Source organism: Oncorhynchus kisutch, linkage group LG26, assembly GCF_002021735.2.
Source record: "Oncorhynchus kisutch isolate 150728-3 linkage group LG26, Okis_V2, whole genome shotgun sequence".
Taxonomy (NCBI): Eukaryota; Metazoa; Chordata; class Actinopteri; order Salmoniformes; family Salmonidae; genus Oncorhynchus; species Oncorhynchus kisutch.
This window is the reverse complement of record NC_034199.2, coordinates 24,674,817-24,695,062: the sequence shown is the minus strand read 5'-3', so window position 1 is coordinate 24,695,062 and position 20,246 is coordinate 24,674,817. Positions and strand designations below refer to the sequence as shown.

General features: G+C 39.7%; 1 protein-coding gene across 3 annotated transcripts; it reads left to right on the top strand.

The window, feature by feature from the left end:
• The first annotated feature begins 3,441 nt into the window (after positions 1-3,441).
• LOC109871268 (cell surface glycoprotein CD200 receptor 1-A-like) lies at positions 3,442-14,482 on the top strand. Of its 3 annotated transcripts, none has more exons than XM_020462081.2 (7): positions 3,442-3,836; positions 5,877-5,963; positions 6,382-6,687; positions 6,819-7,073; positions 13,561-13,669; positions 13,774-13,789; positions 13,909-14,482. In XM_020462081.2, exons 1-7 carry the CDS (start codon positions 3,767-3,769, stop codon positions 13,993-13,995), a joined length of 930 nt encoding a protein of 309 aa, XP_020317670.1. In that variant the 5' UTR covers positions 3,442-3,766; the 3' UTR covers positions 13,996-14,482. The 3 variants fall into 3 exon arrangements, with proteins under 3 accessions (XP_020317670.1, XP_020317671.1, XP_020317668.1); XM_020462079.2 differs by having other exon boundaries at positions 3,449-3,836; positions 13,903-14,482; XM_020462082.2 differs by lacking the exon at positions 5,877-5,963 and having other exon boundaries at positions 3,445-3,836; positions 13,903-14,482.
• Positions 14,483-20,246: the final 5,764 nt, after the last annotated feature.

Here is a 20,246-nt window from a genome sequence, read left to right as displayed (position 1 = left end):
AGTGTTGTGCCCCTGATCTATGTTTCCCAAGTGCTGGGTGTTTGAAAATGTTTTTGTTTCAACAATTAATTTCTCAACCATCAAGAAACATCTAATGAATATCAACATTCAGGTGGTTTATGCCTACAAGTCCTTACCATCAACGTACTCTACATAGACCAAATAGGATGCATTTATGTGAACTTGTATTTGAGGGCCGGAGCATTTCCTATCCAATGCATTACTGTCAATGAATGGCTGCAAAAATACATAACCTCATATAATTCATTTTCAAAGACCCAAGTAGGCATATCAGACTTCAAATATGTGATTACACTGGAAAAATAATAAAGAAGTGGAATACTAAAATAAGTGTGGGGAATAACAGTGGTGTTCTTACTGACAAGCATAGTAATTACCCTGTATTTTAACACTCATTGTTAATCATGAGAATTGTTCCACTGATCAGACTAATTAAAGTAAATAGATAATAAAAATCTCCTGAAGACAAGATTACATAAATCTGCCACTACACACGACGCAAATTAATTTTCGATTTATTGTCCCCCCTCTAGAATCAAGTTTGCACTTTTTGGTTTACAATCTGTTTGGCCAAATTATTTTCATTGTTAAAAATCCGTTTACCCTACCAAACATCCCTGCTTAAACATACAGTATGTCTGCCTTTGAGTTGTCACAGACTAAATGCCAATCACCAAACGAGGAAACTAATGCATTTGTGGATTATCGAACTTTATTCTGTCAAAGGCTGCATTCTGCAATACGGACGTGAATGACAGAAACCTACATTTGTTGACATCCTTGTACATACAGCCCAGCCTCACATTCAATTCGCGCATATATGTACAAAATGTATTTCAGCAGATTTCGTGCGTTTTTGTGCATTTTTGTATAAAACAGCGCTACGGTGCTGCTGTTTTTACGGTTTAATAAACTCAGCAGAGAATGTGCTCTCTCCATTTAGCTCCACTCTTCTCGAGGAGCGTTTATTTAAAACGCGCATTCAATCCACTTGATCTCTTACACAACTAGCCCAATCATATGCTTCAATGTGACGCGATACACAGGGATTTGGCAAGGACATGACAATGACAGAGGTTCCGCTCGTGATGTTAAATTGCAGGCGCAGATGCTCCGATTTCAAAACGATTTGGAGCACAGTTGAAAAGTTAACACATTAACTATACAATGGACTAATTAGTCTAATAAAAACAGTAATTTCCAATGCTTGAGTGATACGCGGTGTGGCGTGTGAGCGTGAGAAGATGGTCAAATGCTTGTCTCACCGCCAAAGCGTGAGAGTTGGTAGCTCTGCTGCTTTGACATCTGTGCCATCTGATCGATATGCACTATATTACTGTAATGTACTCAATCTTAAATCATGTACGTGTATTTATTTATAAAACATTTGTACATTAAGTATCCGTTTTGAACACAGTGCCACAAGGCATATTATTGATATCCAACTTTAATCCTACCTATACCCATCCTTAGTTAGAACACAAGGCGTTGTTGAACATTAGTTCACATACAAATATAGTATTCGAATTGAGTGGCCATAGTATTCAGCTTTTGATCAACTTTAGATTAATTCATTATCATCAGCTCTTTTTTCTGGTCCTTTTTTTGCTAGCTTGCACATAATTAAGTTTCCAAAGAACATACAGATACGAAAACCAATGCCCCCTCCCCCCTACATCCTACTCATCTCTCCCCTATGTGGTTCAGAAAAAAAGTAACTGATGTCAACAGGATTGCAAGGGGTAAAAGGTAATGGGTTGTTGTTCTGCTAGACTACATCACATCTGTTTGGGGGTATTTGTTCGACCACACCCTGAATGTGCTAAATATTTGTTCATGTCAGTTGATCTCCCATTTGAAAAGCTCAATGTGATGAAGGAGTCATTGACATCTCCCCCCCCCCCCCCCCCCCTCTTATGTTGAGTGTGATCGCATCTCTGCAGAGCGAGATCATTACAGTCATATGGAGAGTGTTTGTTCAACACAAACACGTATAGCACATAATACAGACCATCTAAACATCTATTAGCTGGTAATGAGTGCTCACTCTGAGACGATTAGTAATTATAAAGCCGTACCAATAATTATGTTTCAACATGAAACTAGGAACATTTTGACTTAAAGTAATGTAAGGACCTCAAAGACCTGTTGGCTGTTCTGCAACCCGCACAGCACATTATCCAGTGTTAAATCAACACCGAATGGCTAGTCCAGTGTCCATACTGATCCACACTTTTCAATGTTACATTAACACACTGCTTATTTCCCACGGTGCCTTACCTTTTGAGTAAATTGTAGAGTTACCACCCATGACTGTATTTCTTAGTGGCAGAGACATGGTTGTTACATTCACCCATTTTTAGTCCTGTGGCCTTCATCAAGTGAGTTCCTCAGCAAATAGGCTATCATTCAAATTCAATTCTTAAACACAATACAGGTTTTAAAAAGGTATTACTTTGAGGGCCTAGTTTTATCCTAATACAGTAGCATGAAACGGATGGTTTTCAGGCCGGCAAGTCACATTATGATGGCTTGCAAAGTGATGTGTAATTACTATTGGAATCCAACCAGCGTGGGAATGTGCAACATTTGGAATTTTTACTCACCTGCATTCAGAATGACTGCCGGGTTTGGAAGAATAAGAAATGAGACTAAACTGGAACAACCATTTCAGTAATTGGTGCAATAAGTCCAAGTAACAGATTGGATTAGTTTAGAAAAATCTATGTTATTTATATTGGAGTAGCATAGCAAGATGAATTAGTCAATTAATATACTGTACATGCAAAAACATAGATATTGAAACAAACACAAATCAACCTGTAATAGAGCGTACTGGGAAAATGATGATGGTCATGGTTTTGGTTTAACACTGGTTTTTAATGCAAGCACTGGGGTTCTTTTAAATCAATGAGTGTTAATTTAACACTTACGGAGTTCATTTAACACATGAATGTTACACTAAAAAATCAACAATAGGTAACCCTAGACAATTTGCTGTATGTGGTTTTTGAGTTTACAATCTTGTATGTGGTTTTTGAGTTTACAATCTGATATTTTCTATTACATAATATTAATATTTAATTACGAATATAATTATTGTGGGGGTGATAGCACTTTAAAAAAATAACTTAAAAGAAAGAAGAGCTACCTGTTAGGGTCCATTGGACAAATTAAAATCAGTGACTTGGAACAGAATGGCAGTAAGAAGTATCATAACCAGTGTTTTTTAGAGTTTTGGCAGGGCACCTGCAGTTATTGCTGTTTCAGAGACTTTAAAGACTGTGTGGAACTCTGTGGTCATGTGACAGGCGGGAGAGGAAACAGGCATCTGAGTCAACAACCGTCACCGTGTGTGGGAGAATGAGAGCGAGAGATGTACAGAGGAAGTAGGGGAAGAGAGAGGGAGGGATTATTTAGTTTATTTAGGGGCTTGTTACAGTAACATCAGGAGTCAAATGTGTAGATCAGGACGGAGACAGAGAGCAGATATCAACTCAGATTTAGAGTTTGTAGGAAAGAGAAGAGAGCATTGAGACAGTTTAAACAGTACAGTTATAACACATTGAGACAAGAGGAGACAGAATGGAACAATAATACAGCCAGTTATAGGGTTCAGGGATAAAGGTATAGTGTCCAAGGGGGAGTTTAGGATTTTGTTTTTGGGGGGGGACAGGTGGAACGAGCAGCAGTGTCTTGAGGAGTACAGGAGTATTGTCAGGAGCCATATAGAACAACCAGAGAGATGGGGAAGACATGGATTATAGGAGTCATCTCTCTCCTGGCTGTTTCTGCAACCTGGAGCTTAGAAACAGGTTTGAGAATCTCATCACTTCATTTTGTTTATCCGGCTGATTTTGGTTCATTTTGAGTACCGTGTAAAGCAGTGGTCACCAACCTTTTCTGAGTCAAGATCACTTTCTGAATCAAAATGCAAACCGCTCTGTTTAAAAAAAAATCATGACTTAATAAACGTAAGCCTATTCAACATTAACCAAATAAATACAGTTCTGTAGCAACAAGGTTTGTGCAGTAGGCTGTAGGCCCAATATATTACCACTGCATATTAGCTATGCTTGAATTGCCCTGCCAATGTTATTCTTCTCAGACCGTTTTGAAATTATATAAAAAAATGTAAGGCATATGATCACTCTGGTAATATATAATTTGTTGTATTATTATAATTATATGTATATATATATTTTTTTACTGAACTAATGGCCTTGCTCTAATGGTCAGTCTGAGGGGAGGGAGCAGCAGTGAGGCTGCCTGTCACCTGACCCACCGTCCCTCTGCTCTCCCTCCGCTGAGAAAAAGGGACACAGTCTTCAAACTGATGGCAAAACTGAAGTCACACTGCATTATGTCTGCGTCACGCACCAATTCATGTTGTTACTCCTATGACCAGAGAAAGTGAAATATTCCTCGATATTAAACAGACACAAGCTGCTAATAATAACAATGCAAGCTTATTAGATTTTTTTTTTATACATTGTAGCTGCAGTGCTGGTTGTAGCGTGAGTGGAAATAGGGAGAACATGCATGTTATGGCTTAAATTGTTGACAATGCTGAATAACAACTTAAACATGAACTTACTCATAAAAACAGCAGTCTCTCTCTAGTCATGGTTTTAGTATTTTTTTTAAAAATCTCACAGTATCAACTTTGCTGTGCATACAATGCTTCTTTTTACAGTCTATGGCTCAAGGAAACTGTGCAGACACAGTGATCTGAGCTATTTAATTGTCCAGTGGTAGGCCTGTAGGTGCACTTAATATACTCTCCACCTACCGCCAACAGTGCAATTTTTTATTCATTTTTTAAATCGGAAGTCAATTATTTGCTCTGGGTTTTTTACAAAAATGTTTGGTGATCGACTAGGAATGCTTTGGAGATCAGTTAGTGACCACTGGTGTAAAGGGTTAAATTATTCATAAAACAATCAAAGCATTTATCTATAGATACTCTAAATAGATATGTTTATATCATACAGTCAAAATGTTTATTTTATGACCAAAAAATATGGATAAAAAATAGATGTTTTATATTTTCCTACTGCTCTGACTAAGGAGTCCCCCGTTCTAAATTGTATACTCCGTTGGCTGCTGGTAGAATCCCCAAGGGCTCTAGATTTCTATGACATGTGTATCGAGAGTTCTGTTCTGACTACTCTGTTGTGGTCAAACTGAAAGTCAGTGGAACAGATTTGGGTGATTATATAAAGATGTTTTAAACAAAAGGTTCCATTGTTTTCTACCACGGGAAGGAACATGCAGCGTATCACACGCTAGAGACTAGTGTGTGTTGGTGTGGCATGGTTTACTGATTAACTAACATATTTTCCCCTGTATTTGAGAGGAAATTGATTTGAGGCACATTAGGGGGTAAGTGACATTACTAATCAGGCAGTGTATGGGGGGTCCTGTGGGCTTCTGGAACCACCAGAAAATATCCCACTTCAGAAACTTCAGTAACCTAGCAGTCATCCTCCCATGATATCACATCTTATGTATAACACTGGGAGCTGTTTTAAGAGCGGAGCGCTTTATGTGCTGCAATTGTTTTTAAAGTAAAAGACTTAACTAACAAACTGAACTTTATAATAACGACTATACACCTCCAATTTTTCAACTATCACTCGTTTGTAAGACAGACAAATTTGATAAGACATCGGCTTTCATATTACTGACAACCCACTTTTCTTCCTCAAGACTGTTTTGCTGATCAACTAAGACATGCTTTTCTATTGATTGAACTTACACTTGATGAAATTCTGTTTAACTGATGATGTTTGAATGCTTAACATTTTGCTAACATGATCTGCCACTAACATGCACTTTGATCATTCTCTCAGGATATAACCACAACATTTCTGTGATCTCTAACACTTCCCCTTTCCTCACCTCCACTGTGCCTCTAGGCCTACAACACGGAGTCATTGGTAAAACATACTTTTTTTAAAAAACCAAACCTGTTTAATCGCCACTATGAGCCTGCATTAGCATGTTGCCACATTGTTGGTCAGAGAGAGAGATAGGGCTTTATGTTTTAGGAGAGGAGAAAGAGGAAACGAGTCATAATAGTTTCCTGTTCCTTGGAATGAGGCCTGATAGTCTGCATGACTCTGAGAGATACGTCTGAATATCCGACATAGCCACATCAAGCTCTTCTATATAATGTATGTGTTGTAAAAAGATAATGATACATATAAGTAGGCCTATAATAATACTCATACAACTGTATCACACATGCATTTGATATGAAACCATTTATTCATTTACCGTCCATTTATCCAAAAGTCATTTTTTTAAAAATAAGTACAATTCTTTGAAGTAGTTATTTGAATACTATTTCTTTAGCTGCCAGGAGTGAACATTTCCACCTGGGGAATAATGCCATCTTAAAGTGCAGCAATAAGACTTGGAGTGAGATGATCTACACCATCTGGAAAATACAACTGGGTGGAATAAAGTGTCAAATATCATCTAGTAATGATAACCAAAATCTGAACACATGCAATGATGGAAAAGCAATGCTCAACACATCCAGGGGTGAATCCTACCTGCAGATTCCAGGGTTCTCAAAGAGAGATGAAGGAATCTACCACTGTGAGTCGGTGTACAAAGCAGGAAGCTACGCCTCAAACATTGATGTATCACTAATAGGTAAGAAACCTTCATAGATCTGTAAAGTTTAGCATGACTTCTGTGTGCTTTCATTTCTCTATATTGCCAAATACAAAATACATGTGTTGTTCTCAATATGCCTATTTCCCCCCTCTTCCCCCTGTGTGCAGCCCCTCCCAATGTGTTTGCCTGGCTAGAGTGGGAGGGCAATAGGCAGGTGGCTGTGTGTTTGGCTGAAGGGGGGAAACCAGCTGCCTCCATCTCCTGGAGTGAAAACTGGAACTCTACTTCAACCACCACATTGAACCTAGATGGCTTCAACAAAGTAGAGTCTCGATTGGTCCTGCCTGAGGGGATTGCTACGGGCAACCTGACTTGTACTGTCATACATCCCTCCTGGGAAGAGGTGCATATGGTGACACCAGGTACAGAATGACTATTTAGAATTTAGAAGGACACTGTATTTAGAAGGACACTATGACTAATATCTCACTCTTTTAGAATAGGAGTGAACAACTTAGCTTTTTTAGTGAATAAAATCCTTCAGGGTCTATTGACAAAGTTTACTAGATTGAATGTAAATTAAATGGGATGGGATGATGGTAACCCACTGGGCACAAGCTGGTTGAATCAACGTTGTTTCAGAGTAATTTGTCAACGTATTGTGACGTGGAATCTACATGGAAAATACATTGGATTTGAAAAAAGTAATCAACTTGTTTTGAGGGTGAAATTTCAACCAAAGAATCCCCAAGGGCTCTTGTCATCATTGTAACCAATTTTCAACATAAACAAACATTGTATAAAATATGTTGAATATGTACCTTTGAAACAATGGGCAGCACCTGCTGCAGAGTTGATCTATCTAACATCTATTCATTTTGTCTCCCATCCAGGGTTTTAACCAAACCCAGGCCTGCTTAAGCTATGATATTTGCCATTGACTACTACCAATGTCCTTCTGTGAGAATGAATATAAGGAGATCTCTAAATAACTAAATATTTTCATTGTTGATATCAAAGTCATTCCAAAGGATAGGTGTGACAAAGCAAATGAAATGTAACCATACTTCATAAGTCATACACTGTATCATAAAAAATTAGATTTAGGCCTTATATATATTGTATAGCATTTGCAAAGTCATCAACAGCTATTGTTTCAATGCAACCCAGCGTTCAACGAAAAAGAGACAATACATATAGGACTAGGGTTTCAATCTTGGTTTGACTTCAAGTTGAATCATTAATGTGTTGGATTCACATCTCCATCTCAACCAAAAATCAAAGTTAAAGAATATGACTATATCAAATTAAACTTTAAGTGCACTTTCAATAAAGTTTGATTAGATTTAGTCCTATTCTTTAACTTCGATTCCTGTTTGAGTTGAGATGGAGACATGCACCCAACATATCAATTATACATTTGTCGACCTACAAAAAATAAAAAATAAAAAGTTACAAATAATTAAAGAGCAGTAAAATAACAATAGCGAGGCTATATACTGTATAGGGGGTACCGGTACAGAGTCGGGGGGGCACCGGTAAGTCGAGGTAATTCGAGGTAATTGAGGTAGTATGTACATGTAGGTAGAGTTATTAAAATGACTATGCATAGATAATACCAGAGAGTTGCATTGTAAAAGAGGGGGGGCAATGCAAATAGCAGAGAGAACAGTCTATGACTAGGGTGGCTGGAGTCTTTGACAATTTTTAGGGCCTTCCTCTGACACCGCCTGGTATAGAGGTCTTGGATGGCAGGAAGCTTGGTCCCAAATCAAATCAAATCAAATCAAATATTATTTGTCACATACACATGGTTAGCAGACTAGCAACTACCTTATACACACAAGTGTAAAGGACTGAATAAGAATATGTACATTAAAATATATGAATGAGCAATGGCTGAACGGCATAGGCAAGATGCAGTAGATGGTATAGAGTACATTATATACATATGAGATGAGTAATGTAGGGGGTATGGAAACATGATATAAAGTGTCATTGTTTAAAGTGGCTAGTGATACATTTATTACATACATTTTTTCATTATTAAAGTGGCTAGAGATGAGTCAGTATGTTGGCAGCAGCCACTCAATGTTAGTGATGGGTGTTTAACAGTCTGATGGCCTTGAGATAGAAGCTGTTTTTCAGTCTCTCGGTCCCCGCTTTGATGCACCTGTACTGAACTCGCCTTCTGGATGATAGCGGGGTGAACAGGCAGTGGCTCGGGGGGTTGTTGTCCTTGATAATCTTTTTGGCCTTCCTGTGACATCGGGTGGTGTAGATGTCCTGAAGGGCTGGTAGTTTGTCCCCGGTGCGTTGTGCAGACCTCACTACCCTCTGGAGAGCCTTACGGTTGTGGGCGGTGCAGTTACCGTACCAGGCGATGATACAGCTGAGAGGATGCTCTCAATTGTGCATCTGTAAAAGTTTGTGAGTGTTTTTGGTGACAAGCCTAATTTCTTCAGCCTCCTGAGGTTGAAGAGGCGCTGCTATACCTTCTTCACCACGCTGTCTGTGTGGGTGGACCATTTCAGTTTGTCCAGGAATTAAAACTCTCCACCCTCTCCACTACTGTCCTGTCAATGAATATAGGTGGCTGCTCCCTCTGCTGTTTCCTGAAGTCCACAACCATCTCCTTTGTTTTGTTGACATTGAGTGTGAGTTTATTTTCCTGACACCAGACTCCGAGGGCCCTCACCTCCTCCCTGTAGGCCGTCTCATCGTTGTTGGTAATCAAGAGGGCCACCATTGTTCCTGTTCCCAAGAGAGCGAAGGTAACTGAGCGAAATGACTATGTACTGGGCCATACTCACTACCCTCTGTAGTGCTTTGCGTTCAGAGGATGAGCAGGTGCCATGCCAGGCAGTGATGAAACCATGCTCTTGATGGTGCAGTTGTAGAACATTTTAAGGATCTGAGGACCCATACCAAAACTAGTCAGTCTCCTGAGGGGAAATTTGTTTTTGTCATGCCCTCTTCACAACTGTCTTGGTGTGCTTGGACCATGTTAGTTTGTTGGTGATTTGGACGCCAAGGAACTTGAAGCTTTCAACCTGCTCCACTACAGCCCCGTCGATGAGAATTGGGGCGTGCTCGGTCCTCCTTTTCCTGTAGTCCACAATCATCTCGCTTGTCTTGATCACGTTGATGGAGAGGTTGTTGTCCTTGCACCACATGGTCAGGTCTCTGACCTCCTCCCTATATGCTGTTTCGTCGTTGCCGGTGATCATGCCTACCACTGTTGTGTCATCGGCAAACTGAATGATGGTGTTGGAGGCGTGCCTGGCCGTACCGTCATGAGTGAACAGGGAATACAGGAGGGGACTGAGCATACACCCCTGAGGGGCCCCCGTGTTGAGGATCAGCCTGGCACGGATTTGTTGTTACCTACCCTTACCACCTGCCCCATCAGGAAGTCCAGGATCCAGTTGCAGAGGGAGGTGTTTAGTCCCAGGGTCCTTAGCTTAGTGATGAGCTTTGAGTGCACTATGGTGTTGAACGCTGAGCTGTAGTCCGTGAATAGCATTCTCACATAGGTGTTCCTTTTGTCCAGGTGGCAACGGGCAGTGCAGAGTGCAATAGCGATTGCATCATCTGTGGATCTGATGGGGTGGTATGCAAATTGGAGTGAGTCTAGGGTTTCTGGGATAATGATGTTGATGTGAGCCATGACCAGCCTTTCAAAGCAATTCAAGGGCTACAGACGTGAGTGCTACAGGTCGGTAGTCATTTAGGCAGGTTACTTTCGTGTTATTGGGCACAGGTACTATGGTGGTCTGCTTGAAACATGTTGGTATTACAGACTCAGACAGGGAGAGGTTGAAAATGTCAGTGAAGACACTTGCCAGTTGGTCAGCGCATACTTGGAGTATACGTCCTGGTAATCCATCAGGCCCTGCGGCCTTGTGAATGTTGTCCTGTTCAAAGGTCTTACTCACATCAGCTTCAGACAACGTGATCACATAGTCGTCCGGAACAGCTGATGCTCTCATGCATGCTTTAGTGTTACTTGCCTAGAAGCGAGCAAAGACGTAATTTTGTTTGTCTGGTAGGCTTGTGGCACTGGGCAGCTCTTGGCTGTGCTTCCCTTTGTAGTCTCTAATAGTTTTCAAGCCCTGCCAGGTGTAGTATGACTCGATCTTAGTCCTGTATTGTGGCTTTGCCTTTTTGATGGTTCGTTGGAGGGCATAGGAGGATTTCTTATAAGCTTCCGGGTTAGAGTCCCGCTCCTTGAAGCGGCAGCTCTACCCTTTAGCTCAGTGCAGATGTTGCCTGTAGTCCATGGCTTCTGGTTGGGGTATGTACATACAGTCACTGTAGGGATGACGTCATCGATGCACTTATTGACAAAGCCAGTGACTGATGTGATGTATTCCTCAATGCCATCTGCAGAGTCCTGGAACATATTCCAGTCTGTGCTTGCAAAACAGTCCTGTAGCTTAGCATCTGCTTCATCTAATCACTTTTTATTTACCAAGTCAATGATGCTTCCTGCTTTAATTTTTTCTTGTTAGCAGGAATCAGGAGGATAGTATTATGGTCAGATTTGCCAAATGGAGGTTGAGGGAGAGCTTTGTAAGTGTCTCTGTGTGTGGAGTAAAAGTGGTCTAGAGTTGTTTTCCCTCTGGTTGCACATTTAACATGCTGATTTATGTTTAAAGTCCCCTGCCACTAGGAGCGCCGCCTCTGGATGAGTGATTTCCTGTTTGCTTATGGCCGTACACAGCTCCACGAGTGCGGTCTTAGTGCCAGCATCGGTTTTTGGTGGTAAATAGACAGCTATGAAAAATATAGATGAAAACTCTTCAGGTAGATATTGTTGTCTACAGCTTATCATGGGATACTCTACCTCAGGCGAGCAAAACCTCTACTTCCTTAGATATCGTGCACCAGCTGTTGTTTACAAATATACATAGACCGCCACCCCTTGTCTTACCAGAGGCTGCTGTTCTATCCTGCCGATACAGTGTATAACCCACCAGCTGTATTTTATTTATGTTGTCATTCAGACACGACTCGGTGAAACATAAGATATTACGGTTTTTAATGTCCCGTTGGTAGGATATACATGCTTGTAGTTCCTCCACTTTATTATCGAGCGATTGTACATTGGCTAATAGTACCGATGGCAAAGGCAGATTAGCAACTTGTCGCCAGATCCTCACAAGGCACCCCGATCTCTTTCCGCGAAACCTCCGTCTCTTTCTCCTGAGAATGACGGGGATGAGGGCCTGTTCGGGTGTCTGGAGTAAATCACTCCCGTCCGCCTCATTAACCTTTCTAGGTTAGGGGGCAGTATTTTGACGTCCGGAAGAAAAGCGTGCCCAAAGTAAACTGCCAGTTACTCAGGCCCAGAAGCTAGGATATGCATATGCAAGGTAGTATTGGATAGAAAATGCTCTAATGTTTCCAAAACTTTAAAAATAATGTCTGTGAGTATAACAGAACTGATATGGCAGGCGAAAACCTGAGGAAAATCCATCCAGGAAGTGGCATTCTTTTGAATTGAGTGTTTTTCCATTGAAAGCCTATCCACCATATAAATGGATGGGACCTAGATTGCAGTTCCTATCGCTTCCACTAGATGTCAACAGTCTTTAGACATTGTTTCAGGATTTTTTTCTGAAAAATTAGTAAGAATGAGACCATTTTCTGAGTGGTCGCTCGAATGAACAAGAGCTTTTTGCACGTGCAACCGGGAGTGCGCCCCCCGTTCTTTTTCCTTTGTATTGAATACACTATTGTCTGGTTTAAATATTATTGATTATGAAGACAATAGATACCCTGAGGATTAATAAAAAACATAGTTTGACATGTTTCGACAAACTTTACCGGTAGTATTTGGATCTATTCGTCTGCCTTTTCTGACCGCCATTGAGCCAGTGGATTACTGAACAAAACCAACAAAACTGAGTTTTTTGTATATAAAGAGGGACTTTACCGAACAAAACAAACATTTATTGTGTAACATGGAGTCTTGTGAGTGCAACGATAAGAAGATCATCAAAGGTAAGTGATTCATTTGATTGATATTTCAAACTTTTGTGACTAATCTACTTGGCTGGAAAATGTTTGTATGCTTTTGTAAGCAGGGCGCTGTCCTCAGATAATTGCATGGTATGCTTTCGCCGTAAAGCCTTTTTGAAATCTGACACAGAGGCTGAATTAACAAGAAGTTAATCTTTAAGCCGATGTATAACACTTGTATATTTTATGAATGTTTATTATGATTATTTGTGTACTTTGAATTTGGCACTCTTCAATTTCACCGGATGTTGGCCAGGTGGGACGCTAGCGTGGTTGCGTTGTCAATCAAACACTATTCAATATATCTATACAGTAAATACATAGCATACAGTTAAGGCTGTCTTACAAACTAATGTAGTTCTAACAGTATTTATTCAACCTTAAAATGAGTAGCACATCCATTGCCTACTGTAGCCTAACTATAAATATATTAGAACTCGTGCATGATCAAGATAGCATGCAAACATCACAGGTCTGTGGCGATCTTCCCAATTGCTATAATAATCTGGGCAGAATCTCTAACAGCAATAATCACTTGCACTGTGTACTTTTGTATAAATACAAAATATCTGACATTGTATTCCCATTTAAATGGTTGAAAGCGCAGTGATAACACATTTAGATAACAACTAAACCAAAAATTAGACATTGTTTTTCCATTGGAATTTAGTTGTGCTTTTAGATGGTTAAAAGCATAGTGATAACACATTGGGTATTCATCAAACTTATGGCTGTCTGTTTGAGTAGGTGAATAATCGTTGAAATCTCATTGATCAATGTCTCAACCAAATATTACCCAAATGTCCATGTTGAAATTACGTGGTGTGCCCAGTGGGAAATTTATTCTGATTCTGATTATTTATAATTTTCCCTCCCTGTCAGGAATCGTCATACCCTGGAGATTAGTCATAATCTCCGTGGGAACTATAAGCTTCATCGTGGCTATTCTGGGGTGTTTATACTTCACACGAAAACACCCCTGCAGAATTAGGTATGAATATTCATTATTCTAATGATTTTGATCTTTTATGATAAAAATGATTTGGTTCAATGTTATTGCTTGTATAATAAAGAGCTTTATCTGTGTATTCACAGCCCCAAGGCTCCTCAGGTATGTATGAGCTATATCCTACGTTGTGTTACGTTACATTACCTTAATACCTGTATGCTTTGCGTAGATAGCAGTTTACTGTAAATAGTGATGAGTCTCTGTTTCTCTCCCAGTCACAGGACTATGTGGAGGAAGTAGAACCCTACGCCAGCTATATACAAAGTGCCAATTTAATCTACAACTCCTCTGCAGAACTGTTCACATAACACACACACCTCTGCACGCCACGCTGCAAACTTTGAGGTTGAAGAAAATTATCCAGTAAACAGGGGAATGATGGAGGACATGACACAGGGCAGGGCTTCTGTTACAAAAGGAAAACCTCACAGATCTGATCACTCCTGACTGACGTGAGAAAATGGCAAAAAACAGACATTTCTACAACCGAAGAGATGTGGGCAGATGAGAGAGGATCTTTCCAGTTCAGCATTTTCACAATTTGCACAATGAGAACTATGACTTGCTGTGTAGTCAGCACAACTGTATACCACTGCTCTCATAACACACGTTTGACTGTTTCCACACTCCTGCCATCTGCAAATCATGGGGAAGAGTGCAATTTTGATTTTAATCAAAATCTCAATTTATATAATACTGATGTGTAATTACAGTGTTTTTGTTGAGTTTATATTTATGATTGAATTTAAATATGAAGTTTGTTATATAATAAAAACAGATTCTTTACATTTGAAACCTACATCCAGAGTTAATGGGGAAAGGATTTGAAGCGCACACATAACATTCTCTGTGGTTACATTCATGAGACAAGAGTTTGACTCTGAGAACTAAGATCACAACTAAACTTTTGCATTTAATCAATTGCTTTTGAGTCGGAAAACGTGTGTTTGCAGTGGTGGAAGTACTCAAATGTAGTAAAACTAAATAGTAAAACTAAAGATACCTTAATTGAAAACGACTCAAGTAAAAGTGAAAGCCACCCAGTAAAATACCACTTGAGTAAAAGTCTAAAAGAATTTGGTTTTAAATAGACTTAAGTATCAAAAGTAAAAGTAAAAGTATTAATCATTTCAAATTGCTTATATTATGCAAACCAGAGACACACTCCAACAATCAGACATTCATTTACAAACAAAACATTTTTGTTTAGTGAGTCCGCTAGATCAGAGGCAGTAGGGTGTCAGGGAAAATGTACGGAGTAAAAAGTGCATCATTTTCTTTAGGGATGTAGTGAAGTAAAGGTTGTCAAAAATATAAATAGTAAAGTAAAGTACAGATACCCCCCAAAACTACTTAAGCAGTACTTTAAAGTATTTTTACTTAAGTACTTTACACTACTGTATGTTTGTTTGTATTGGTCAATTTCATAGGATGTGACATGATACAGTATACTCACAGACAGAATGGGGTACCCCAGACACAACATAGGGGCTATAAATCTGAAACATCTGTCTAGAAAGTTTTCTCATCACCAAATATGTGAGTGAGAGGAAGTCCAGTCACGGATTGTGAGGGCGGTCGGAACTAGCTGAAACTGGGCCGACATTCTGCAAATGTTCTCATTGATGAAACATCTTTCTGTTCCTAAAACTAGAATATGTTATGAACACAGTGCACTAAGTTTAATAGACTTGACGTTTTGTCAAAGTTTTTTTTAAATTGCGTTGTTTTAAAAGGAGTGCTGGGTCGAATTCGGTTTGCACCCACGCACACTTCACAATGGAGGCATTCCCTAATGGAAATATGCAAATACATGCTACAATGCACCAGTAGGATCTCGCTAGCTCGTGCATGAATTTGTCCACCTCATTGCTTATTCTGCCCACTATGTATAATTTGCTCCCACTGTAAACAACACAGATGAACTATCTTGGGTTAGTTATCAATATCGTTGGCATACTGTTGAGTGCTTTCCATAAAGCAGGGGATGTGCACCCTCTGCTGGAGAATATAGGTGAACTAATTTTATGAGAAAGAGGGTATGTTAAGGGCTGCATTCCAAATTCAAAGTAGACAGCCCTCAGCTCTTGAACTAAGTTTTACATCTTCACATCCGAGTGTACCTTAAATGTCCCTTGCCCAAGTGACGACGGGTGATGATCGGAGAAACAACGTCCATGGTGGAAATCTTGAAATTGAGCATAAAAACAACCAACCTAAAGCTATTAATGTACCTAGCAAGCTAACTTAGCTAGCTTGCACTCCTGTCAGCTAGTTGGCTAGCTAGTTTTACAGTAATTTATTCTAATAGTTTTCAGAATTCCCCAAAATCCGTTTATGAAGGTAGCTACGTTTTACAGGGTCCTCACTAGGAGACAAAGCCAATTTGCGAACACAAAAATCTATGTAATCTATACATTTATTTTGCAAGCTATATAAATTTGACACTTCGCAGCTACCGCAGTATGACATGTTTTTAAACATTTTATAAATGTCATTTTATTTATTTTATTATATTATTTATTTAACCTTTATTTAACTAGGCAAGTCAGTTAAGAACAAATTCTTATTTACAATGGCGGCCTACCAAAAGGCCTCCTGCGGGGACGGGGGCCAGGGATAAAAAAAAATAAAAAATACAATATAAATATAGGAAAAAACACACATCACAACAAGAGAGACAACACAACACTACATAAAGAGAGATCTAAGACAATAACATAGCAAGGCAGCAACACATGACAACACAGCATGGTATCAACACAACATAACAACATGTGACTACAGTTATCATTAAAATGTAGGTCATGGCAACCCCACAAGCGATCAAAGTTGTTCACTCGCTACCTCAAGCTAAATCGAGGGTTCGAGGGGGCAACGTTAGTGAATTGGACCTCCACTTAAGATGGCAATCAAACTGCATCCAGATTCCCCAAAGCGAAAGTAGCTAGCGCAAGGGCTGGGTTAAAAATGACGTGCTTGGACTGCAGCTCGGATTTCCTATCCACAAAGACGTTTTCTATGAGTTCACCTCTTTCCTAACCACAAATATCAAAGAAGAAGGACAGGGGAATACAATAATGTGAAAACTCATGGTGGACTTTCCTCCATCTTGCTTTCACAAATTTTGTGATGGTAGAAACCCAGTTATGACAGATCAAGGGAGTCGTGTAGGAGACTAGTAAAGGAAGTCCAGTATAAGTAGGCTTAGTGATACAGAGTGCATTAATCAAAGCAACATATAGGTTGAATCTATAGTGTGGCTCACCTAGGATTTGAAACAATCACCTGCTGATTATCAGTCCATATTATCCATTTTGATGAGCATGGACCTTGAATTGAAACATGTTTTGGTTAACATACTTAAGCTGTCTATTATGTGATTTGTGATTAATGCTGACTAAAGAGGGAGCTAAATTGATCTATTTTGACAGAGGTTCTATTTTTTACCTGCTAAGGATCCACATTATTGGCTATTTACGTCTTTGACAGTTACTCTTTGTCTTCCGCTCTTTAGTATTAAAGAAGCCCCAAAATATTAATTGATTCAATCTTGAAGTTGCAGAAAATTGTCTGCCGTTGATTGTTGCCATTGATGTTATAAACATAAGGATACAAAAGTTCTAACGATGTTGATTTAATCCATCTTTGCATCCATCATTGATAGGATACGACAGTTCCTGGTGATTTTGAGAAACAGCTAAGACCGGTTCACAAAACAACAGTATCTCCAATCCCGCTCTCACCTTACTGTATCTCATTCAAATAGATTTGTGCAAAGAAAATATTTTGCATAAAATTCAAACACGTAATTCTATCGCAAACCATAAACATCTCATCTCTCCCAGGGTGTGTGTGTGGTGTGGTTGGTAGTTGTATCTCAGGGGTCAGTATGATAGCTATAGCCTTTGAATCTCTGGCCTGTATGTTCCCTCTGTCAAGAGGCCAAATAAACCACATAGAAAGTTTGAACTAAAGCATCCGTTTCTCTTAGGGAAAAAAATGTAAACATTAACATAAGCATAATGTGACTGTAAAACATAATTAAACACAACTATAGAAGCACATAATTCCTGCAACCACACTGCATCAAGAAAAGTTCCATTTGTGGGCGCTATCATAGTCACATCTAGGGTATTTTGGTCCAGGAAGGTGCTGTCCAGCTTGCCCCAGGCCTATGTCCACCTTGCATCTCCATTGTCCCCCTTCAAAATGTCCCCCCCACACACACACACACACATTGTACATGAGGTCAGCCCATGAAGACATAGTCATCTGCACAGTCTTCTTTAATTAACGACTGGTGGGCGAGGCAAGTTGGAGGTTTAACAATGGCGTAGTCACAGTCGTTAGTGTGAGAATCTATTATGACACCTGTTGTCTTGGTGTTGCTATGGTCAATGGTGGCGTATGTCACATCCTCTTCCTGTCACAAAATGGAAACAATGAGGTGAAACAAAAGTTATGTTGTAATTGTCTTAAATAAGCTTCCTTTCCTTGTATCTTTTCCTTTATGATAAGGGCCAGGAATTATCCCTGACCACGTGACCTGATCAGGAAAACCTTGTTGGCTAAAATAGAATATACATTTTTCAAATAACTCCTCTCCCCCATGACCACTGATCTAGTGAGAATGTATCACAGGTGAATTGGAGAATTTTAGACTGATAAGGAAGCTTCTGTACTTGTTGAATATGTAGCACACAGACACACATTATCTGTGTATATCAGACAGCGGTTTTGACTATGATCTACATCTTTGCACACTTTGTAAACCATGAATACAGCCTTTTATACTACAGAATCCACCTCTCACGTGACAAGCAAAACAAACATGCTGTGAACCTTATCTAACATACTTATTATAAATCATCCATATCTCTTACAACTGTCGCTACTTGTTTGAAGAACCCAAAAAAGTCATTTTCTAACTGTGGTCCAGCGATAGACAGAATTATACACACACGCACACATGCATGTATTATTGAAAAATGTCAGTGTACTTCTTGAATTTAAATGAAATTGACCCTAACCCAGTACTCAACTCAGTGTCATGTAATCCATGTGTTTGGACATGCCAAATATTGTTTGTACTTCATACCTTCTTTTCTGTGTCTGGGCTGCTCTGTTCATCACTGTCATCTCCTGAAGAGAATCATACACGTAGCCTTGTTTTTATTTAATTTTAACAAATACTTTAAAGCATAACAAGAAAATGTACATACTTTTATAAAAGAAGTAGAAGTTTTACCATTTTTCTTCTTCCTGAAAAAAGGAAACAGAGGACAAAGTTTATACATGTCATTCACCTGGGGCGGCAGGGTAGCCTAGTGGTTAGAGTGTTGGTTAGAGCGTTGGACTAGTAACCGGCAGGTTGCAAGTTCAAACCCCCGAGCTGACAAGATACAAATCTGTCATTCTGCCCCTGAACAGGCAGTTAACCCATAAATAAGAAATTGTTCTTAACTGACTTGCCTAGTTAAATAAAGGTAAAGTAAAAAAATAAAAAAACTCACTCTAACAACAGAGATGAGTGTAAATTGAATTGGTCACCCAACAGAAATGGGAGAGAGAGCTGTCACAATGTGTGCACTTCAAATTAAAACATATTGCTATTTAAAGAGTTTTAATGAGTATTCACTGCAAAGTTATTGTTAAAAATAACTTCCTGGAAGATGCTGCTAGACAGGCCCTACTCAACACTATTGCTGCAACAGGAAGCTCTGTACAAATGCTTGTATACGTACTCAGACAGAGGCCATATGCCCTGTCAGCTACAGGCCATCATCTCTCTGAGACCAACAAGAAAGTCATGTACACTTACAGCCACTTTTTCAAAATAGATAAACTACAGCAAGACAGTTTTGAAAGAAGCAGAACACACTAACAAGAACAAACCAAATGAGTGCGTGTTTGGTGTGTGAGTGCATGTTCCTCAGGGAGTGCTCACCTCAGTGTACCACATATATAGTTTCCCATGGTGAGTCAGCCGATCCGGGGTGCCCGGGTTGGTGGGCGCTCAGAACGTGCCAGGTGTCGAGGTCGTGGTGCCACGACAACTCTGCTCTGTCGCCGTTAACTATTAACTGACACAAGATAGAGTGTGGAAGAACACACATCAGTCAGAGAGAGAGAAGGAGAGCGACATACTGATACTGATTTCCTGTGCTCTGTGGTTTACAGCAGCACTCCACACACACACACACACACACACATACACACACACACACACACACACACACACACACACACACACACACACACACACACACACGGTAAGATAGCATGTTTTTTTACTAGGCAAGTCAGTTAAGAAAAAGTCTTATTTACAATGACGGCCTAGGAACAGGGGTTTTAACTGCCTTGTTCAGGGGCAGTATGACAGATTTTTACCTTGGGAAAATCAAGTCTACAATTTCAAAGTGGAATTTACAAACTTCAGAAGCCTTTTAAAACCTTAAATACACTATACGTTTTGCAGGAAAGTTATCCTGCAACAGGCGGATCAACTTAAGATCCTACATCTGTGAGTAGAGACCATGACTTACCTGCAAATGGA